The 22,782-nt window shown below is 52.4% G+C and overlaps 1 protein-coding gene and 1 long non-coding RNA gene across 6 annotated transcripts; one reads left to right on the top strand and one right to left on the bottom strand.

Annotated features, from left to right (window-relative positions):
• The first annotated feature begins 1,544 nt into the window (after positions 1–1,544).
• On the top strand, positions 1,545–20,878 carry LOC105475012 (zinc finger protein 775). Of its 5 annotated transcripts, none has more exons than XM_071094263.1 (4): positions 1,552–1,682; positions 4,984–5,098; positions 10,016–10,095; positions 18,754–20,878. In XM_071094263.1, exons 3-4 carry the CDS (start codon positions 10,065–10,067, stop codon positions 20,334–20,336), a joined length of 1,614 nt encoding a protein of 537 aa, XP_070950364.1. In that variant the 5' UTR covers positions 1,552–1,682; positions 4,984–5,098; positions 10,016–10,064; the 3' UTR covers positions 20,337–20,878. The 5 variants fall into 5 exon arrangements, with proteins under 5 accessions (XP_070950363.1, XP_070950364.1, XP_070950365.1 ...); XM_071094264.1 differs by having other exon boundaries at positions 1,661–1,682; positions 5,015–5,098; XM_071094266.1 differs by lacking the exons at positions 1,552–1,682; positions 4,984–5,098 and adding exons at positions 1,928–2,130; positions 18,126–18,320.
• LOC139362690 (uncharacterized) lies at positions 2,132–6,255 on the bottom strand. Its single transcript, XR_011621864.1, has 2 exons — positions 6,065–6,255; positions 2,132–2,478 (listed from the first exon to the last, which is right to left on the bottom strand). It is a non-coding gene; the product is annotated as an uncharacterized lncRNA (long non-coding RNA).
• Positions 20,879–22,782: the final 1,904 nt, after the last annotated feature.

The following is a 22,782-nucleotide window of genomic DNA, read 5'->3' as shown; positions in this document are numbered from 1 at the left end:
AGGTGTGGTGGTGCATGCCAGTAGTCTCAGGTATAGTGGAGGTGGGAGGATCCCTTGAGGCCTGGAGTTTGAGGCTGAAGAGCATTATGATTGTGCCTGTGAATAGCCACTGTACTTTAGCCTGGGAAACATAGCAAGACCCCGTCTCTAAAAAAATAAACAGGAGAATGAGACTCTAAAGTGTTGATAGCTAGTGATGTGTGGCCTCTTTATAGGGTGTGTATGATTTTGTATTTTACAAATCCTTCTATAGCTAATATAACCAAATTAACGGTAAAAACTCAGTAACGTGTGCAGGCAACTAGAAAATTATTAACCCTATTTTATAGATGAATAAGTCAAAGTCCAGAAACAGAAAAGTATCTTTTATAAAAAGTACACATGAAGTTAGTGACAAAATCGAATCTCAGTCCCCAGTTCCTGCTGTGCTACTGAGGCTAAACCGCAGCCAGGCCTGTGGCAAATGTTTAATCAGCTGTTGACTGAAGAAAATAAGGTCCGCCTGCCCAACAGCAACCGTTTGTAGAAAGTCTCAGAGGCCCAGCTTCTGTCTGTATCTACCTCATGCCCCAGAGGCAGCTTCTAGCAGCTCTGGAGAGAATCCAGCCAGTAGGAGTTGATCCAGCTGCGCCCCCTTTGAGGGAGAAGTGTGAGGAATTTCCTTACAATGGGGTGGGGAGTTGAGAAGATACTCTTCGTTGAAGGTCTGGCAGTCTGGACCGGGTTGGCAGCTGGGCTGAAAGGATTCTGCTCATGGGAGCCCTACCTAGTAACCCGACCTAGTAACGTAACCTCAGAGCGGTTCCTCAGCTAGAAAACAAAGGGATTGGGCCGAGCGAGGGCCTGCAATCCCAGCACTTTGGGAGGCCGAGGCCGCAGGGTCACTTAAACCCAAGAGTTCGAGACCAGCCTGGGCAACATGGCGAGACCACCGTCTCTACAAAAAATTAAAAAAATTAGCACGGCGGGAGGATCGGCTGAGCCAAGGGTTCGAGGCTGCACTGAGCCATGATCGCGCCCCTGGGGACAGAGCGAGACCACATCCCCAAAACAGAAAACGAAAATATCGAGTATAATGATTTCTAAGGTCCCTCGTAGTGAACCCTAAAAGTTATCACACCCTACGGTGGGGCTGTCGCGGCTTGAGGGCAGCCACAGCCTCAGCCGGGGTTTCTGTTCGGGTCCTGATGGGTCCCCAGCAGGGAGAAACAGCGTCCGGTGCGCTGAGGCGCTCGGCGAACGTGCGCTGAGTTCAGGCGTTACAACGGGGTCGCAGTCTGAGTCCGGGCCTGGCAGGGGTGCCAGGACGCCGCCAGCCATCTGGAGCCCGAACTCCCGAGATCTCCTCCCCGGGGCCCAGCGACCCCGCGGCCGGCTGCTAGAGCGTTCACGGCGCCCGGGCCTTGCGCGCCCACTGGGGCCGAGGTCAGCCCTCCCCCCTCGGTTATTGGCTCCAGAGAACAAAGGGGCCGCCCCGCGGGCTGCTCCGATAGGGCCTGCCGGGTCATCTGAGCGGCGCAGCCAATGGGGTGGCAGGGCGGCCCCGGGGATGGCCAGGCCCGCCAGCCAATTAGACACCCGTACCCGCCCCGCCTGCCCCGGGAATGGCCAGGGCCGGGAGCCCGGTGCCCAAGTCGCCCTCGGGGTGGCAGTTCCCGTTAACCTTAGCCACAAAGTCAAAGGTATTTATTTCCCCGTCGCCTCCCTCCGAGTCCCTCTGCATTTCGGGCGGGGAGGGGCGGTGCGAGGGATGGACCAGCGCCCGGCCCCGCTCCTCCTGTGCTGCCTCCGCCCGGCTCGGGCTGGGGCGGAGTGATGGGGCGGGGACCTGGGGTGCCCCGAGCCCCGCGCGTCCTCCGAGCCCGCGCGTCCCCCGAGCCCCGGGTCTCAAGCGTTTCCCCTGCCCCCACGCGGCCGAGGGTGGGGAGGGCCCCAGGCCAGGGCAGCGAGGTCGGGAGGGAGGCTAGTGAGGACGGAGGGAGGACGCGGTGGCGAGTAGAGGGGTCGCCCGCGGGCGGCCCCTCCTGGGCTGTCCCGTTGTTCCGAGTTCCCGGTTCCTGTCCGTCTCCCTGATAGATCAGCTTCTGGGGGCGGGAACCCCAGTGCTCGCTGCAGAGTGACAGACACATAGTAGGTGCTCAATAAATGTGTGATTAAACGAGCGGGGATAAGGATTGGGGGTGGAGATAAGTGAGAGGGAAGCACCGCAGAAGTTGGAAGGGGGTGGTGTCGGGTGTGGCGGAGAACTCCTCTCCAGGAAGATGGGCACAGCAGCCGCGAATTCGGTGGGGTGGGTGCGGGCATCCCCTCTGTGAAGAACGTTGAGGATATCTATCTACATGTGGAAGGTGTGGAGATGGGGCCTCCTTCAGCCTTTTGAGCAAGATGATCTGAACTGGGGCTGGGTGTGGTCAGAGCCCCAGGGGCTGGAGGCCGACGACAGTCCAAAGCTTCACAGCCAACTGTTCCCATGTTCATCTGTAAAATGAAGAGATTAGATGGCAGTTGTCTCCTTTCAGGCTGAAGGTTTCATGCTTCCTTGCTTCAAATCTGTTTTGTACTGAAATTTCTTTAAGTGTTCCCTTGTGACAGTTTTTATTAATGGATTACTGTGTGTGGGGCCTGTACTGGGTGCAGGGGAGCGAGAAGGACCCCGTGTTAAGATGCATGTAGTCTTGTGCAGACTAACAAAATATTGATGACGATGATGATTCCATGTAGATGGTCCTGGGTGCACAGGTTAAACAGAGAAGGGGCTCCTGACTGAGCCTGGTGTGTCCAAAAAGGCTTCCTGGTCAAAGCGATCCCTAATCTGGACTGGGAAGGGGAGAATTGAGCAAGGGCCTTCCAACGTTGGTCACAGGGTGCGAGGACATGGTGAGTTCAAGAGCCACGAGAGCATGGGGCATGTCGGGGTGCAATGGGGAAAGATGAGCAGAGTTGAATTCTCAGTTCCCCCTTATCTGAGGTGTGTGTGCCAGCAATTCCATTTGGTGGGGGTCTGGGTTTCTGAAAAACAACCCAAGGACATACTCTAAGATGTTACCTTTAGTTTGTATAGGCAACCACACATCTCGTGTGGTCGGACTTCCTTGCTGTTGTTTTAGCTACAATTACTTTATCAGGTTGCACATTTACTTCTCAGGACCAGCTAGGTGCCTGGAATTTCCCTGGAAAGAACTCAAGATTTTCCTTTATTTTCATGATTGGAGGGCGCAGCAGGTGCCTGAAGGGGTCCCTGCTCCATCTCACTTTCGTTTTCCAAGGTCTTTTGGATGCAGCAAGGGATGGAAATGTGTTTATTAATTAAAATGTGACACCTGTTCAGAGACTGTTAGCAGCTGGGTTTGTCCTCGACCTTCAGCTCAGATCCAGGCCCTGACAGGTTCCTCAGTATTAGACTTGGGGCGGAGGAATGTTAAGTGCAGCTCTCGCCTCTGAAGGGAGGTGGCTGAGGAGGAGGGGGCAGGGCTGTGGGGCAGGGGAGGTGTGGGTGGGACAGTTCCAGCAAGGGTGTTTACCTCTGGCCGGTGAAGGAAGTCTTGGAAGGAGGTACCTCAGGATCATGGCTGGGGTTGAATTGGGGACCTCTGGGAGGTGGGCAGGCAGAGTGGATAAGGCAAGTGACCTGGCTGCATGCAGATCAGGTCTCCTGGGAATGTTGACAGGAGCAAACTAAAGCCATGAAACCTGGCTGGCTGTTCATACCCTGAGGTGCAGTTCTTATAACCCTGAATGGGGAGCGGGTGATGGCAACAGCAATGACCTAAATCGAATTTGTCTTGCACCTTGGGAATGTCTCTGAGAGTCCTCTCACACTGTTCGCATCCCGCCATCCCTCCCCCCACCGCCCCTGCCCCACTCAATATAACCATTCTATACCACGAGCAAGTGTTATTTCCATTTTTAGGTGGGGAAACTGAGGCCCAGAAAAGGAAAGTGGTTTGCCTGGGATCACGTGGCTAACCAGAAGCAAACCCAATCTCAGTCCCTCTCTGGAGCTTTTCAACGGCCTTTTCCACTATGGCCTGCTCTTTGGGTGGGATGGCGGCCTGCCCTTTCCCCTGGCTCCCCTCCTCTGTTCCCTCCCCAGATTGAGGACTGGGGTGTTTGAGAGACTGAGGTCTGGAGATGGTGGAGTAGAAAGAGGGGAAGGGTCAGGGTTGGGAGAGTGGTCACAGTGGGGGTGGCCTTGTGCTGAGTGGGATCCGGGAAGTTGGAGAGGAGCAGGGTGGGTCATGGTGGGTGGGACAGGGGAGTTGTGGTGGGAGGCTGATGCTGGATGTGGGGATGGAGGCCTCCAGGTGGGGGAGGGGATGCCCACCTCGTTTGGGCTGGGACCTCTGGGAGGGGCATGCGGAACTGCCCTGGTAAGTGGAGGGCTTTACAGACAGTGCCACAACCAGAGCCGTGGCAAACCCTCTTCCTCCTGCGGGGTGGAGTGTGGAGGCTCCTGTGTGGCGCTGGGGGCCTCTGAGATTCCCAAGTGGCTGGAAGGAGTAATGGCTTAGGAAGAGTGAGCAGCAGTGGGGACAGTGGCAGAGAGGCTTGTACAGACACTGCCCGGTGCATCCAGCTCAGGCTTGCTGCCCTGTGGTACTCCTCCCAAACTCAGAGAGCAGGTATTTCCATTCACCCGTGCCATCAGGAACCTGAGCTCAAAGCCCTACAATGACTGGCCAGGGACTAGCAGCGGCTCAGTGATGGGTGGGCTGGGACTTGGGACTCCTGACTAAGACATGGGGTCCTGAGGGGAGAAACCAGGAAGGGTGGCCTTGAGAAGGCCATCCCTGCCAGCCTCAGGCAGTGGGCTTCGAGGGGGAGACTAGGGCTGAGGAGCCAGCCAGGTGGCGGCTCAGGTCACCCAAAGCTGACTGAAGGGGAGAGGACCCGTTGCATCCCCTTGGGCCAGAGCCCACAGGCCAGGCCCTGGAGGATCTCAGGCTGCACCAGGCTTGCTGGACACAGGCTCATTGTCTCTAGGGCTTTCTGTCTTGCTGTAACGCCTCTCCAGCCAGCTGCAGCTCCTGCTGACCTATGCCACCCGGCACAGGTCATCCAATGGTGACTCGCGGCCCAGCCTCCTGGCTCGATGAGGGTATGTTGCTTCTGTTTCTACCTCTCTGAGTTCTTTCCCTTGGAGCAAGTGGGCGTGATAGGATGGCCATGGGTGTACAAGGATACTTGTGTCGTGGGTGACTTTGCATTTCTGTGTTTGTAGGTGTGCTGTGCAATGATTTGTGCTGACCTGGTTCACAGTGGCATATTTGTGTGTCTGTGGATCTGTAGGTGTGTCTGTGAGTTTAAAAAAATATCTCACATTCTCTATTTGCATAGACAGTTTTGCAGGTGTTCTCATGTAGTTTTGTGTCTTTGAACTTTTGTTTACTTAGCTGTATTTAGATATGATTGTATCTGGGTATGTTTGTGTGTGGTTTACATCAGTTTCTCATGTCCCTTTGGTCATATATTTAAATTAAAACCATCTGCTGTTAACTGAAATCAGGCAGAGAATACCATTGCCTGGTCCTGAGGGATTTCTTGATAGTGACAGAAGACTGGAGCCTGAGGAGCCACCTCTTGAGTCCTCCATTGTTTCATTCACTCATTCTTACATTCATTGAATACACATTACACACCTTCTACATGTGAGGGATGTGCAGGCATGGGAGCAAGCCCCCGTTCCCTGGGGCTGACTTGAGTGAGGGGGTCTCACAGGGAGAGAGAACTAGGTGAGGACATAGCAGGAATGGGCTGGGGGAGAGGGCAGGGAGGCTCTGGGGACCAGGTGGAGTTGGGAAGGACGAGGCCATAGAAGGGGGCAGCATGGGCAGGGAGGCATTGGCTGGGCATGGGCTGGGACTGGGGAGGCCAGTTTCTGTGGAGGTCTCCTACAGAAGACCAGCTGAGCAGTGCCCAGCAAGTGAGGACCTGCTGGGACCTCAGGGCTGAGAAGGGCCTGATACTGGGCCTTTGGCTGGGGTTTGGGGAGCTGCCCCCACCCACCAAAGCCTTAGCGCCTGGTGGTGGATCCTGCTCGCGCTCCACTGGCAGCAGATGATACCTGCGGCATGGTCTGCTTCTGACTGCCCGACCTGGGGCGCTGAGGCTGTGAGAGCTGTGCTGGGCTGGTGGGAGGTTCCAGGGGCGGCGATGGGGACGACCTTGCCTCTTTCTGGCCTGTGGCCTTTCTCCTCCCCCAGCTGCTGTCTGGCCTCCCCGCCCCCAAGTCTCTGCCACAACCAAAGCTCCTTTGTTGCCTCCCCCTGCCCCGGGCCTCTCCACCTGCTGCTAGCTCAATCCCCTCTTTGTGTGGTTGGTCCTCAGTTGTCATGGCAGCTGGGCCCAGGCTGAGGCCTGCCCACTGTCGGGCTCTTACTGAACTGCAGCCTGACCTGGTGCGGGGAGGGCCGGGCCAGAGCCAGGTGTGGGAAGGGCCCCTGTGTGTCCTGCTCCCCTCAGAGCCCGAAGGGCAGCAGAGAAGAAAGGTGGTCCGGTAGGGGTCCAGGGTCCCTTGTGCGATAGACGAAGCGGCCTTCCAAGACTCGGTGTGGGCACTGGTGGCAGATGGCGCGTCTGGCCATTGATGCCTGTCTTCCAGCCGGGGGGCTTTGCTGGGCAGCCTGCTCACCTGGCTCCTGGGTGTCTCCAGGTGGCTGAGGACATGTCAGGATGGTGGGTTAGGAGGGGCCTGCCATGCGCAGAGCAGAGCGAAAGGCAGAATAGGAGAGAAGCTTAGGGTGGAGACATGTGGTGTCTGGCCAGCCTAGAATGTGTCACATGGAGGGCTTTCCTGGATTTTGTCTGTAGGACACCTGCTGTGCCGTTTCCCAGACATAGCCCACCTGAGCACACAGGTAGAGGCGGGTCCCCAAAGACTTGGCCTCCCCTTATTCCTGTCTTCTGTTTCCCCCTTGAATTTCTCACTTCTTCCTCTTGGGTCCTCTTCCTTCTGTCTCCACTTCTGTTCTTATGTAAGCCACAAGCTGCTTCCCCTCGAGCCCTGGTATGGCCCGAGGCAGAGGCACTGAGGCTTGAGGCAGGAGCTGCTCTGGGAGGTCCTGGACAGTGGAAGGCCTGCTACTACCCGGAGTGGCTGTTAGGTCCTAATACCTCTTGGGAGGCAGGGTGGGTGAAGGAGGACTGTCTTTGATTTGCCTTGGAGGTCTCACTTTGTGTAGACCCAGGCCCATCCTTCTGTCCTCCTGAATTTCTGGCCTGGGCTCTGCCCTCCTCAGTCTGAGTTCCCCTTACCAAGGTGGCTTCTCTGTCCACTAGCCCCTTTGCGCCTCTTTAGGTGGATGCTAAGTCCAGTTGGTGAGAGGTTTCCCAAGATGTGGCATGCAGAAGCTCACAGAGTGGCCCTGAGGGAGGAGGGTGGCATGGGAGGGAGGAGCCCCCAGCACCCATCAGAGCCCCACCAGGGGCCCCTCCAGCCCCCTTCCCCACTGCTCACCTTTTCCCTGCACCACAAGCAGTTTCGAGTGTCGGTAAGAAACCAGAGTAGGCATGCTTACAGACCCCTGTAGGGGAAATAGAAGTGAAAACAAAATCGCTTGCAAACCCAGAAAAGCTCTTTGCAAAAGTAGAAGAGAAAAACAGTTTTTAAAAGATTGAATGTGCATGAAACCAGAATGTGGTGCGCACCACAGACAATCCCCTGAGTGACTGCAAAGACGGGAGCTCTCAGCCTGCATATAGCCAGCGCGTGCAGCCCGTTACAGACGTGTTCCAAGGGTAAACAGCCACCAGCCCTCCAGCAAGAGGACTGGACATTACCATTTGTCACACGCAGGTCATCCTAAATTCACGTGGTAATTGGAGTGACCATCTGTGTTAGCTAATTGCCTTTACCCACAGCAAAAATAAAGTTCTCATATTTTTATGACAGGAGATAGGTTTGTGATTTGGAGCCAGGCGCCTGCTGAAGTTAGGCTCCTACCCTCCCATGGAGACTGGGAGGCAGGGGTAGTGTCTTCCTTGATCTTTAAATTTCAAAGAAGTGGCCCCCAGGACCTTGGGAAAGACAGTCCTGGGTTGTAATGTTGGCAGAAGGCTTATTTAGCTTTTTTTTTGAGACAGAGTCTCACTCTGTCACAATCTCGGCTCACTGTAACCTCTGCCTCCTGAGTTCAAACAATTTTCCTGACTCAGCTTCCCGAGTAGCTGGGATTACAGGCGTGTGCCACTATGCCCAGCTAAGTTTTATATTTTTAATAGAGACAGGGTTTCCCCACGTTGGCCAGGCTTGTCTCAAACTCCTGACCTCAGGTGATCTACCCACCTCAGCCTCCCAAAGTGCTGGGTTTACAGGCATGAACCACCGCGCCCAGCCTTATTTAACTTTTAAAAAGATTTATTTCTACTTGAGGAGCATTTACTGCAAAAATAAAAAATAAAAAAAAAAATCACATACATCTCAAAAAGACAGAGATAGAGCTTATTAATTAGAAGTTTCTAAACTGCTCTTGAAAAAGGGGGTGTCTCTTCCTCTCTTTGTACGAGGGAAAATGACTTTCTGCATTTTCTAGATTCATATTCACCCCTCCCCCCATGTCTCTTGTCAGGGTCCAGATCCCCAGTCTGGGTGTGTGCTCCCCAGTGTCTGGGCTCTGAAGGGGACCTGGGAGAGGTAGGCTGGGTCTCTGCGAGGCTCTTGGGGCCTGGGTGGGTGTTTCTGTGAGGGTGGCCGAACCAGGGTGCCTGGGAGGAAGGGCTGACTGAAATCTGGAAGAGCCCCTCCCTTGAGGCAGCAGGAAGGACGAGCTGCGCATCTCCGTGGGGCAGCCACGTCTTTGCTCTGCTAGGGGGTACAGGCGCACGGGACCACATCCCTGTCCTTAGGAGAGGCGCGCCCCCAGCGAGAAGGAGGAGTCTTCAGGCTGCACAGCTCCTGGCCAGGTGGAGCAGCACATTCCTGCCACCTGCGTTTGTTACAGGCCCTCTGTATGCCCTCTGCTCTGGGCCCTGAGAATCCGGTGGCAAGCATGAAGAGCTCCTGGCCTTGGTGTGGTGGGGAACAGACAAGTTAAGATCACTTCGGGTGGCAAAAATGTTAGAGAGCAAACGGGAAGTGGAGTTAGGCTGGTGACTGTATATAGAAGCGCCAGGGGCCGGCACGGTGGCTCACGCCTGTAATCCCAGCACTTTGGTAGGCCGAGGTGGGTGGATCACAAGGTCAGGAGTTCGAGACCGGCCTGGCCAATATGGTGAAACCCCATCTCTACTAAAAATACAAAAAATTAGCTGGGCGTGGTGGCGGGCGCCTGTCATCCCAGCTACTTGGGAGGCTGAGGCAGGAAAATGGTGTGAACCTGGGAGGCGGAGCTTGCAGTGAGCCGAGATCTTGCCACTGCACTGCAGCCTGGGAGACAGAGCAAGACTCCATCTCAAAAAAAACAAAACAAAAAAAAGATGAATCCTAGATCAGCGAATGGGGCATGGGCTTTGCAATGCCCAGTTGACCGTGTGTGTTCTTGTATGGAGACGGCTGGCTCCGAAGCTCCCCAGAGGGGTTTGTGCTAGAACATGGATGAGGACTTTGAAAGAGGGGGCTGGTGACTGAGGAAACATGTAGGGCCGTTCTGCCTTCCAGGTGCGTTCCTCGTGGTCAGTTGCAGACATATCTCTAACCTTACTCCAGGCTCCTGCTTCTCAGGTGTGGCGTCCATCACACGCTGCCCTGCGGATGTTGAGGGTGTGGGCTCTGGTGTGGGTGTTAGAAGACCTGGGATTTTGTCCAGCTCTGCCGTTCATCACCTCCATGACTCTGGGCACATCAGGGGTCCTTCATGGTCTCAGTTTCCTTTTTCGTAAAATGGGAATTAGGGCTCTTTTACTTTCTCAGCAGGTATGCGTACAATGAAAGAGCCCCTGCCCACGTCGAATGTGGCTATGGATAGAAAAGCTCTTTGGAAAAGAGAGTGCTTTATGGGATGGGAGGGGGGCTGGGGACCCTGAGTTCTGTCCTTGTCCCACAGGCCCATTCTCTTTCTTCTGCTTCTCTTTCTGACAGATGACAGGAAAGGGACATAGCCGGTGTTGATGCTGGGAGGCCTCCAGGGATGGAGGGTGGCCTGGCTGGTGACCGCACAGGTAAGAGAGAAGAGAGAGGAGGCAGGGGAGCCAGGGTCTCCTCCGCTGAGGTCGCGTGCCCTCATCTTTTCTGAAGCCAGGCGCAAGCCAACGCCCTCAGCCAGTAGCTAGTACATCCTATTGATGCAGAATTTGAGGGTGGGGACCAGGGCTTGGACAGCCATGTCAAAGAATGGAACAATGACAGAGGCTATGGGAGCTCAAAAAATGACAAAGCCTGGTCCATTAACTTGCCTGGCAAGGGGACACATGTGCACCCATGCCTTGTAGAAATTGAGGTGTTATTTACACGCTAGAACAGGGAGTTTGTGGGGTTATACTAATTAGGCATGGAAAGCTGGCACTCTAGGTAGGACAGTTGGAACAAAGCTGTGGCTCATGAGTCAGGACAGTGTCTTCAGTTCAGTCCATTTATGCTTCCTGGAGGTCACTCAGAGTTCAGGGTCCTTATTGGCCAAGCCGCTTAGAGCTGGTTGTGATGAAATACACGCTGCCAGTGGAAAATTTCCCCGCACAGTCATGTGCTTTTGACTGGAGCCCCTGCCCAGCATCCCTGTGCCTGAGGTGGAGCAGCCCCTGGCGTCTGTGAGTAGCACTTGCAGCCCTTTCTGGCGTGCCCTGTCGCATGTGGTGTGTGGCCTGGCTGCAGTGGCGTATGGCCCGGCTGCAGAAGGGCTCTAGGCCCCTCAGCAGGGTTGAGTCCAGAGCACGCCGGGCACCCTTGGGAGCCCTGCCCTTCGGCACAGTGTGACTCGGGTTTCTTTACCTCCCTCTCCACTCCCGGAGAATTGCCCCATAGACCTCAGGGCCCCTGCCTCATTGCCCCTGTGGGAAGAACCGCCTCCCCTCCCAGGAATATCATGTCAGGAGACCCAAGACTGAGACAAAAATCAGGCAGTGGGGTGAAGGAGAAATGTGGCCACAAGTGCAAAGCGTGGCAGTGTGGTATGTGGACACAGACCCTCAGGGAGCCTAGCCATGCACCTGCGTGCCTGTCTGAGGAGCCAGGTGCGTGACAGGAGCACCCTAGCTGCACGTGTGTTTTGGAAATTCCAGTGGAACTTAGAGCGCAGCGTGTCATAGAAGGCTCTTTCCCTACACAGACTCATACATGGGATCCTGAGTCACTGTGAGGTTGCTCTGGTTGATGTGAGCTGTGGAGTCAGCCGGGGCCCTCTCTCCTCTCTATGGCAGCTTCTGGGGAACCCTGTGGTTTTAGGGAAGAGTTTGGAAAACACTAGCCTAGACTCCTGGAGACACGGAGGCGTGTGGGGACTGGCCTCTGGCCAGACTGAGGGAACCACTCATTTGGAGGACCCTGTTTTTCAGACAATTGACAGCTTACCCCTTTTAAGCAACTTTTAATTTTTATTTGTGTGTGTGTGTGTGTTTTATTGTGGCAAAATATGCATGATATTCACCATTGTAACCATTTTTAAGTGTACGGTTCAGTGGCATTAGTACATTCAGTGTTTAGCCTTCACCGCCATCTATTTCCAGAACATTTTCATCACCTGGGAAACTGTACTCATTAAGCAATAATCTGTGCTTTGCACCTTTTAATTTTATCGGAACCATTAAAACCTAAAACATGATTCTTTTCATGATGACTGAGGAGTGGTGCCATTATTTCAGGACTCTCCACGGGCAGGCCAGTGGCCTGCGCTCTTCATATGGATACCTGAACCCTCGGGAGTGTGCCTGGGGATGCTGGAGCCCCAGCACACTCCACCTCAGCTCCAGGGCCTCCAGGGATGCTGCTGGGCTTAGCACCTCACCCAACCCAATCATTTATGTCTGCCAGGGGTCCTTTGGCAGGTGGATGTGACGGCACTGTCCTGGCATCCTGGGGCTTTCTGGCCCGCAGTCATCTTTCTGGCTGGAGAGGGCTGAGGGGGAACCAGCCATCAGCCACCTGATGGACACAGCGCAACCACCAGTCTCAGATTGGTGTAACTCATCCTGGATCATCCCTGTGTGCATTTGTAGAGACATATGGTTTAATTTTTTTTTTTTTTTTTTTTTTTTTTTTTTTGAGACGGAGTCTTGCTCTGTCGCCCAGGCTGGAGTGCAGTGGCCGGATCTCAGCTCACTGCAAGCTCCGCCTCCCGGGTTCACGCCATTCTCCTGCCTCAGCCTCCCGAGTATCTGGGACTACAGGCGTCCGCCACATCGCCCGGCTAGTTTTTTGTTATTTTTTAGTAGAGACGGGGTTTCACCATGTTAGCCAGGATGGTCTCGATCTCCTGACCTTGTGATCCACCCGTCTCGACCTCCCAAAGTGCTAGGATTACAGGCTTGAGCCACCGCGCCCGGCTGAATGGTTTAATTTTTTATGAATTCAATCAGATGATTCATATGGTTTTTCAACTTGTTTTTTGCTTTCTCTTAAAATGTTTTGAGAATCTTTTCATATTGGCATACATAGTTCTTTTCCATTCTTTTTAGTCGATGCATAGTATTCCATATTATGAAGGGAACTATTTTTTAGGATAATTAAGTTATTTTTCATTGTTTGCTAATTACAAAGAACACTTCAGTGAATATTCCTGGACATTCCTCTTTACACTCGTATGTCAGTATTTCTTAGGTGAACACGTGGGATGGAATTGCTGGCAGGAAAGGGCCAGAAGGCTCTCCACACTTCTAATTTTAATAAACACTGTCAGATTGTCCTCCACAAATTCTGCCCCAGTTTATGCTCTCAGATTACCCATGTGTATACTAGTTCTTCTGTGTAGTGTCCACGCATATTGTAAAGTAGAGGTATTATTGATTTTTTAAATTTTTGTTGGTATGAGGGGTTGAAAGATGCTACACTTTTAGTTTGCATTTTGTTGATGACTAGTGGGGTTGAACTTCTTTTTTTTTTTTTTTTTTGAGACGGAGTCTCGCTCTGTCACCCAGGCTGGATTGCAGTGGCCGGATCTCAGCTCACTGCAAGCTCCGCCTCCCCGGGTTCACGCCATTCTCCTGCCTCAGCCTCCTGAGTAGCTGGGACTACAGGCGCCGGCCACTTTGCCCGGCTAGTTTTTTTTGTATTTTTTTTAGTAGAGACGGGGTTTCACTGGGTTAGCCAGGATGGTCTCGATCTCCTGACCTCGTGATCCACCCGTCTCGGCCTCCCAAAGTGCTGGGATTACAGGCTTGAGCCACCGCGCCCGGCCCAGAACTTCTTTTTATCAGGAGTCTGTTTTATAGTCTGGATACTAAGCATTTGTTCTATATCTGCACATATTTTTTCCTGGACTTGCACTGTCTAGCACATGGCCTAGTCATATAGAACTCTTCTAGTTTAAGTTTAGGTTTAAATCAACTTAAGTATGGCCAGGCGCGGTGGCTCACGCCTGAAATCCCAGCACTTTGGGAGGCCGAGTTGGGTGGATCACCTGAGGTCAGGAGTTTGAGACCACCCTGGCCAACATGGTGAAACCCCATCTCTACTAAAAATACAAAAATTAGCTGGGCATGGTGGCGGGCGCATGTAATCCCAGCTACTTGGGAGGCTGAGGCAGGAGAATCGCTTGAACCTCAGAAGTAGAGGCTGCAGTGAGCCAAGATCGCGCCATTGCACTCTAGCCTGGGTGACTAAGGGTAACTCTGTCTCAAAAATAAATAAATAAATATTAATTAATTAACTTAAATACAATTAAAAATGTCATTTCTTAATTGCACTAGTCACATTTCAAGTGCTCAGTAAACATATGTGGCTTAAGAGCTCAGATGTAAACTGTTTCCACTATTGCAGAAGGTTCTATGGGAAAATGCTGCTCTAAATTCCCATTTCTTTTTTCTTCTTCTTTTTTTTGAGATAGAGTTTTTGCTTTTGTTGCCCAGGCTGGAGTGCGGTGGTGCAATATCATCTCACTGCAACCTCTGCCTCCCTGGTTCAAGTGATTTTCCTGCCTAAGCCTCCTGAATAGCTGGGATTGCAGGCACGCACCACCACACCCAGCTAATTTTTTTGGATTTTTAGTAGAGACGGGGTTTCACCATGTTGGCCAGGCTGGTCTTGAACTCCTGACCTCAGGTGATTCTCCCGCCTCAGCCTCCCAAATTGTTGGGATTAATGGCGTGAACCACTGCATCTGGCCAAAATTTGCATTTCTGTTGGACTTATGTTTATGGTATCTTTTGTCATACAGATGTTTTAAATTTAGTTTTTATCTTTTGTATCCTGTTTAAGAAGGCTTTTAATTATCTCTGGATTCTAAGCAAATTCTCCCAATTCTTCGAATACTTCCATTTTCTTTTTTAAGCTGGCACTTAAGTCCATCTGGAACTGATTTTTATAAGCAATCTGCACTGAGAATCTAACTTAAATATTTTCCCCAAAGAGAGGGTTGTTTCTAAGTCAATGAATAGCCTTTTTCCATTGACTTGGAATGTCTCTTGTATCATGTATCAAATGGTTCTGTTCCATTGGCCTATTTATCTATGATGTGTACTGTACATTATTGTAATGATTGTATTTAGCATTTTTACTTCTATTTTTTGTGGATGAGAATCTGACTTGCAGCCTTAAGTCACCAAGCCCACCATGGAACAGCCATGCCAGTAACAATAACAACGGTGTCAGTCAAGAGTTGGGTTTTATTTTCTTTTTTTCCCAAATGGATCTCTCTCTCTCTTTCTCTCTGTCGCTCCCTCGCTCACTCACTCTCTCTCTCTCTCGCAGTACAGTGGCACGATCAGGGCTCACTGCAGCCTCAGCCTCCTGGACTCAAGCAGTCCTCCCACCTCAGCCTCCAGAGTAGCTGGGACTACAGGTGTGCACCACCACACCCAGCTAATTTAATAAATTTTTTATATAGACAGGTGTTACTATGTTGCCTAGGCTGGTCTTCAACTCCTGCACTTAGGCAATCCTCTTGCCTTAGCGTCCCAAAGTGCTGGGGTTACAGGCAAGAGCCACTGTGTCTAACCTAGACTTTATATTTTAGAGCAGTTTTAGCTTTACAGAAAAATTGTGAAGAAAGTAGAGTTCTCCTATACCTTAGCTCCAGTTTCTCCTATTATTAACATTTTGCATTCGTGTGGTACATTTATTATAACTGATGAACCAATATAGATACATTTTTATTACCTGAAGTCTATAATTGACAGTAGGGTTCTCTCGATCTTGTACCTTACATGGGTTTTGCCAAAGGCATAATGTCCTGTATCACTATTAGAGCATCATACAGAATATTTCACTGCCCCCCAAGTCCCCTGTGCTCTACCTGTTCATCTCTCCCTGCCCTCCAACCCCGGGCTACCACTGGTTTTTCAATTCTCTCTGTAGTTTTGCCCTTTCCAGAATGTCATATATTTGGAGTCATACAGTGTGTAGCCTTTTACATTGGTGTCTTTCACCTAGAAGTTTGCATGTAGGGTACCTCCATGGCTTTTTTGACTTCATAGCTTATTTCTTTTTATTGTTGACGAATATTCCATCATGCGAGTTATCCATTCACCCATTGAAGGACATTGTGGTTACTGCCAAGTTCTGGCATTTAGGAATAAAGCTATAAAAATCCATGTGTAGTTTTTTGTATGGACAGAGGTTTTCAGCTCTTTTGGGTAAATACCTAGGAAAGCGACTGCTGGATTGGATGGTAAGCCTGTATTTAGCTTTGTAAGAAACTGCTGAACTGCCTTCCAGAGTGGTGGCAGCACTTCGCATTTCCACCAGGAAGGAACGAGCCCCTGTTGCTGCTCAGCCTCACTGTATGCACATGCCAGTGATCTGGATTCTAGCCACTCTCATTTATTTGATTTGATTTTTATTTTTTTTGAGACAGAGTTTTGCTCTTGTTGCCCAGGCTGTAGAGCAATGGTGTGATCTCAGCTTGCTGCCGGGTTCAAGTGATTCTCCTCCCTCAGCCTTCTGAGTAGCTGGGATTACAGGTGCCTGCCACCACCCCTGGCTAATTTTTTGTATTTTTAGTAGAGATGGGGTTTCACCATGTTGGCCAGGCTGGTCTTGAATTCCTGACCTCAGGTGATCCACCCGCCTCGGCCTCCCAAAGTGCTGGGATTACACACATGAGCCACCGTGCCCAGCCATTCATTCTATTCTATTCAATTCTAGCCATTCATATGTGTAGGGTAGTAGCATTTTTGCTTTTAATGTCATATAAGCCAAAGTCGTCTTTGTTCATTTTTAGGATTTTCTGGGCAATTTGTATAGATGATATATGTTACAATTTACTTAAATCAGATTACACTGAATTTAAACATTATTTCAGAGTGAAGAACATCTTAGCTCCTCATCTAAGAATATGATATATTGCTCCTTTCATTTAGTTTTATCTCTTTAGTAAAGTTTAAAAGTTTTCTTTATATAAGTTTTGCATGTTTATTAGGTATATTCCTAGTTACTTGTGTTGACATTTTTAAAAAAGTGATTTTTGTATGGTTTTGTACCAGGCAATCTTGCTGAACTCTTATTTCTATTTCTCAGTGGATTCCCTTGCACATTCCAGGTTGTTAATAATCATAAGCAAATGGCAGTTTCCTCTCCTTTCCCGTGTTGATGCATTTCTCTTTGTTTTCCCCTCTGCCTTGGCTAGTTCCTCAAGGACAGCCAACTGATTTCAGGGATGGTGAGCATTGCATGTTGTTGCTGACTGTAATGGGCTTCTAATCTTTTGCCTTTGGTTATAATGTTTGCTGTAATTTCTAGAGTACATTCTTTGATTCTTTGTCAACTTAGTTTCCTCTATTCTTAGTTTGCTAGGAGCTTTCTTCTCTCTCTCTCTCTCTCTCTCTCTCTCTCTGTCTCTCTCTCCCTCCCTCTCTCTCCTACCCTCCTCCCTCCCTCTCATCTTCCTCCTCCTCTACCTTCTCCCTCCTTCGAACCTTTCCTCTAGAAATAATGTTCAATTTTATCGTATGACTTTTTCACATCTATTGGGAGTTTTTTCACTTTTAATAAGGTAACGTTATAAATTATATTGGGCCATGTTTGCTTTCCTGGGGAAAATCTCAGCAAGGTTAGGGTATGTTATTATTTTAATACCCCTGAACTTCCTTTGCTAATGTTTGTGTCTCTGTTCAAAGAATGATAAACCTTTTGCCCACCTCCATTCTTGTCTTGGGTTGATACTGGAGTTATGCTAACCTTGTAGATTTCTCTTTCCCTTTGCTCCTATTCATTGTAGTAGTTTATATAAGGTGTACATGGTCCTTCCCTTGAGGCTTTAGCAGCACCTGTTTATACAGTTACAGAGCCTGTTACCCATTTTTGAGGTAGACTGAGATGTTCTCAGGCTCTTTTAGTCGTTTATGTCGTCAGATTTTCCACCTACTCTTGGGTCAGTTTTAATTTACGTTTTCTTGCAAAATCTTCTATTTTATATAGATTTTCAAATTTATTTATATAAAGTCCATATATAGTATTTGGGGATTTTCAGAATCCTTTTTGCAGCTACATGTCCCTTATCTATAATCTGTTTTTATCTTTATTAATGCTGTTCTTCTACCTCCTTTGGGGTTATTTTGTTGTCTTTGTAGCATTGACATCTGTTTAAAGATTTTTCTCTTTTCTTTGTTCACAGCTGTTTTATTCCACCTACTTTTTATTACATGTAAACCTTTTTGGAAATGTGCATAGATCACAAGCTCTATAAATTCTTGTACAGCACACATTCCCCTGTAACTAGCACCCACATCAATGGAGAACATTGCCAGAACCTCAGAGCCCATGCTGCCTTCCACCCACAGTGCCCTCTGTAATAGGGCATTATCCTGACTTCTAACTCTTGGTTTCATTTTGCCGGCTTCTCCTCTTCACATAAATGGAATCACACAGTAAGCATTCTTTAGTGTCTGTGGCAAACGGTTTCCTTATGGCTTCTTATTCTGAGCTAGGAAAACAAACTGCCTCTGTAGACTTGTGTATGGCCCAAGATGTGGGCTGGGAGCAGTGGGTGTGGGACCCTCGAGAGCAAAGTGGATTAGGTTTAACACAAAGGCAAGGCGACACCTCTTTTGGATGCTGAGGTCTTTCTTTCTGGCCTACTTTCTTGTTCTTGGTTTTGTTGAAGGAAGATGAATTGCCAGACAGCCAAGGTCCCAGCAGGTGAAGTGTTCCCCCACCATGGCTTCTGCCTTGGAGCAGGGGCCCTGCCGGTATAGACTGTGATGCAGTGACCCAGGGTTTGGTCTCCCTGACCACTGAGGACTGGGCATGCCTTTGCTTAGAAAGCTTCCAGCACATGGATCCTCTTAGAAAAATAATGGTATGTTTTGCAGCTTGGCCACTTTCTCCTTGCCCCTTGGGTCAGCAGATTTCACTGGATTGGTTTCTTTAACCTTCTCTGCATCTCCTGGGCCTCAGGGTGGAGAAGGTAGAGCAGCCAGCGTCTCAGGGATCCTGTGACCTGGGCACCCGAGTAATTCATTTATGATTCCTTTCTTGTATTTTTCTCCTTCACTCCTTTCTATATCTTAACCTGCCCTTGTTGTCCTTTCTGCCTTCCTTACTCTTTTTTCTTCTCTTGCCCCTGTTTTCTTCTGTTCGTTTTAAAATCTTTCCCTTCTGCCTTTTCTCGTGCTCTCTTTTCAGCCCTTCTCTGCCTTCCCACACCCCTTCCCTCTCGCTCCTTCTCTCCATCCCACCTAGCGGAGCAGCAGTGACCTTTCTCCCTCCTCTCTCCTGCTTGCCTCTGGCAGGAGCTGGGCTGGTGATGAAGGTCAAGCAGGAGAAGCCGGAGCGGCTGCTGCAGATACTGGCACCGCAGGTTATGCTTGCGGAGAAGGACAAGGAGAACATCTTCCAGCAGCACCCGGGCCTCCCGCCATGCCAGACCATGGGGCGGCCTCGAGCCCTGGGGGGACAGGAGGAGTCTGGGAGTCCAAGGTGGGCCCCTCCCACTGAGCATGATGCGGGGCTGGCAGGCCGGGCTCCCGGGGCAGCCTCCGGTCCCCTGAGCCCCTCGCTTTCCGCCGGCGAGGGTCACTTTGTGTGCCTGGACTGCGGGAAGAGGTTCAGCTGGTGGTCGTCCCTGAAAATCCACCAGCGCACCCACACCGGGGAGAAGCCGTACCTCTGCGGCAAGTGTGGCAAGAGCTTCAGCCAGAAGCCGAACCTGGCGCGCCACCAGCGGCACCACACTGGTGAGCGACCCTTCTGCTGCCCCGAGTGCGCGCGGCGCTTCAGCCAGAAGCAGCACCTGCTGAAGCACCAGAAGACCCACTCCCGGCCCGCCACCCACTCGTGCCCCGAGTGCGAGCGTTGCTTCCGTCACCAGGTGGGCCTCCGCATCCACCAGCGCGCGCACGCCCGGGACCGCCAGGGCTCCCGCGCCGGCCTGCACGAGCTGCTTCGGGACGCGGCGGCGCGCAGGGCCTGTCGCCTGCGGCCGGGGCCGCCGCGGGGGCGCCCCGAGTGGGCCTGGCTGGGGCTCTGCCAGGGCTGGTGGGGCCAGCCTGGGGCCCGGACCGCGGTCTCCGGCCCCTCGGGGCCGGGTGAGCCGCGCCAGTTCATCTGCAACGAGTGTGGCAAGAGCTTCACCTGGTGGTCGTCGCTGAACATCCACCAGCGCATCCACACTGGCGAGCGGCCCTATGCGTGCCCCGAGTGCGGCCGCCGCTTCAGCCAGAAGCCCAACCTGACAAGGCACCTGCGCAACCACACGGGCGAGCGCCCGCACCCCTGCCCGCACTGCGGCCGCGGCTTCCGCCAGAAGCAGCACCTGCTCAAGCACCTGCGCACGCACCTGCCTGGCGCCCAGGCCGCGCCCTGCCCCAGCTGCGGTAAAAGCTGCCGCAGCCGCGCCGCACTGCGCGCCCACCAGCGCGCCCACGCTGCCGCTGAGCCCGCCGTTCCGGCCGGGGAACCGGGCGACCAGCTGCAGGCCGAGGCCATCCCAGGCTTGGCCGCGCGGCCGCGGAGCTCCCAACGGTCCCCAGGGGCCCGGGACGCGCTGTGGGGCCGGGGACGCGCGGGCCTCACCGGGCCTGGCGAGCCGCGCCAGTTCATCTGCAACGAGTGCGGCAAGAGCTTCTCGTGGTGGTCGGCGCTCACCATCCACCAGCGCATCCACACTGGCGAGCGGCCCTACCCGTGCCCCGAGTGCGGCCGCCGCTTCAGCCAGAAGCCCAATCTGACGCGGCACCGGCGCAACCACACAGGCGAGCGGCCCTACCTGTGTCCCGCCTGCGGCCGCGGCTTCAGCCAGAAGCAGCATCTGCTCAAGCACCAGCGTGTACATCGCGCGGCCCCTGCATGCAGCCCCAAGGAGGAGGCGCGCTAGTGGACGGGACCTCAGCGGACCCGTGGTGGTGCGGGGGATGTTTGTGGGGTGTGTGTGGGGAGTGGGTGTGGCCAGGATTGCTGGCTCTTAGAACTCCCCATAGCAGGACCGGTAGATTCCTCAAGGCGCTGAAGGGCTGAGAATAGTTCTAGAAGGGCCCAAGAGGGTGCTGGGAAAGGTCCCAGCGTGGGTTGAGGGAGGAGGAGGAGGGAAGATCCGAGTTCCTCACTGCGGGCCCGGATGTGACCACCCTCTTCAGAGGTTGGACCCCAGGCTTCAAGCAGCGAGTGAGGGGCCTGTTGGGGACGCTGGGAAAGTCTCCTGGTGTGAAGTGGCTGAGGTCTGGACTAGTCAGCTGCAGCACCAGCCGGTCCTGCCCACGCTTCAGGATGGCCAGGGGCTGCCCCTGTAGGAGACTTGCCAAGACTCGGTGATACCAAGGATGGAAGCCAGAAGCTGTGGCGAGGGAGAGCCAAGCATATTCCCAGCACTAGGGCCAGAGCTGGCACGTCGTAGGAATCCAATAAATATTTTTGGAAGGAGTGAGTGGTTTTATGTCCTTCTCCATCCCTGCCTGCCCCCTGCCCAAGGTGTGTGTGTGGTTGGGCCCGACTGTAGAACTGGTATGCGTGTGATGGTCAGGCAGGCACGAGCCGGGTGGGCTCTGCTGAGGCTTGGCTACCTGAGGAGGTAGCTGTGCAGGAGAGAGCCAGACACGCTGCTCCCACTCCTGTCTGGGGCATGTCTGAAGTGGGCTGGCTGACTTGACTGGCTTGGATCCTTATCAGTCTGGTGTTGCAGAAGAGAAAATGGATGGAATATTCCACATGGTCTCACTTGCCTTTCTGAACCACCCTGGCTGAAGCTGAAGCCCGGGTCTGTGTGTGCTCAGAGATCCATTTGCCCAAGGCTAGGAGCACAGCACTCCCCATGCCCAGATCTCGCCAGGGGTGTTTTCCTTCTTCCCCTCCAAGTCAGTTTAGTGTCTCTTCCCACAAACCCTCCTCGGCCTCCTGCCCCAAGAGGTCACCCCTTACACACTTCCAAAGCAGGGTTGTCTGAGCCCCTGGTGCTGACAGAAGAGCCCAGGGCTCCAGCCCAGGCTGTGGCCGCAGATGGTATCTTCCCAGAGGAGAGGAGGGAATTGGAGAGGGTGGTGATGGGTGTTGGGGTGCCAGGGTTGGGTAGCTGGGAGGTAGGAGGAAGAAACCACCCCACCATGGCTCTGGAGAAGGAAGAAGTACACCTGCCCACTTCTCACAGCCCAGATCCTTCTCTGTATGCAGGGAAGTGTCATCTTCTGGGAGCTGCCACCGTTCAGCCTGGCTTCTGGTCACTGTTCTTTAATCCTCTATATCTGGAAAAAACTCCAGTTGTAGATCTACGGAAGGACATATGAAGGTGATGGGTGGACCAGGAGGGCCACCCTGACTGTTACGGCTTACCAGGGTAACAGTGCCGATGATGGTTAGCACTCGGCCAGGGCTGCTGCATCCCCGAGCAGTTCTTTGATCACAAACCATGCAGTGTGAAATCACACGGGGTGTTGTACGCCAGGGTTGCTACCACCTGCTTGAGCATTCAGCACTTAGGACCACAGGAAACCAAACCAGAAGGGTTTTCCTGGGCACCCTCCACCTGACACCAGCCCTAGGGGCTCCCCTGACTCTCATGTCCTGCCTCTCTCCTGGAACTCCCCTTCCACCCTGCACTGCACCAGGGAGTGCTTGACTGCCTTGCAGCTCCTCAAACCCTGCTTTAACCAGGGGGGCGGTTCAGGAGTCATTTGCTTTTTTCTCTCTGCCACTTGCCAAATTCTGAAATCACGTTGAGCAAGCCCACCCACTTCAGGCCTCACTGAGTCCTGTCTTTCATTCCTGGGTTAGAGAAACACTGGGTCCCTGTGAATCAGGTGCCCGAGGGCACATGTGAGCAGATGCTGACAAGATCAGTCCTGCAGGAGCATCTTTACAACAGAACGTGTTATTTTCCATAAGTGGCTTGTTTAATGATCAAAAAAGTCAAATAGCTTTGCTGGTAGGACTTGGGGTTAAAAAAAATGAGGCCTAATTGCAGCTTTTTTCTCCAGCACCAATTCATGAGAATGCCTGCTCGCTGATCCCAGGTGACTGAACCTCCCACAAATGGGTGCTTTGGGTCACAAAGGGGACAGGGTCAAATCCCTCAGGCAAAGAATGACTGAGGTATATGACTCACTGACCAGGCCGGGACTTCACAGCATTCATTCATTAAACAAGCCTGCTGTGTGCCAGGTATCATTCTGGGATGCTGCCCATGACACAGCCCCTACCCTTGAAGAGCTCAAGGACCTTCGTGGAAAATAATTTTGATACGCACAGGACTTGGGACCTTTATTTTTTTTTATTTTTTTTTATTTTTTTGAGACGGAGTCTCGCTGTGTCTCCCAGGCTGGAGTGCAGTGGCG

This window comes from Macaca nemestrina, chromosome 4 (assembly GCF_043159975.1).
Source record: "Macaca nemestrina isolate mMacNem1 chromosome 4, mMacNem.hap1, whole genome shotgun sequence".
NCBI classification, from domain to species: Eukaryota; Metazoa; Chordata; class Mammalia; order Primates; family Cercopithecidae; genus Macaca; species Macaca nemestrina.
The sequence above is the reverse complement of the archived record's forward strand: the minus strand, read 5'-3'. Positions and strand labels throughout refer to the sequence as shown.

Coding starts and splice junctions, on each gene's coding strand:
- LOC105475012 (XM_071094262.1), top strand. CDS start 10,065: ATGGAGGGTGGCCTGGCTGGTGACCGCACAG. Junction 10,096..18,753: donor CCTGGCTGGTGACCGCACAG/GTAAGAGAGAAG, acceptor TGCCTCTGGCAG/GAGCTGGGCTGGTGATGAAG.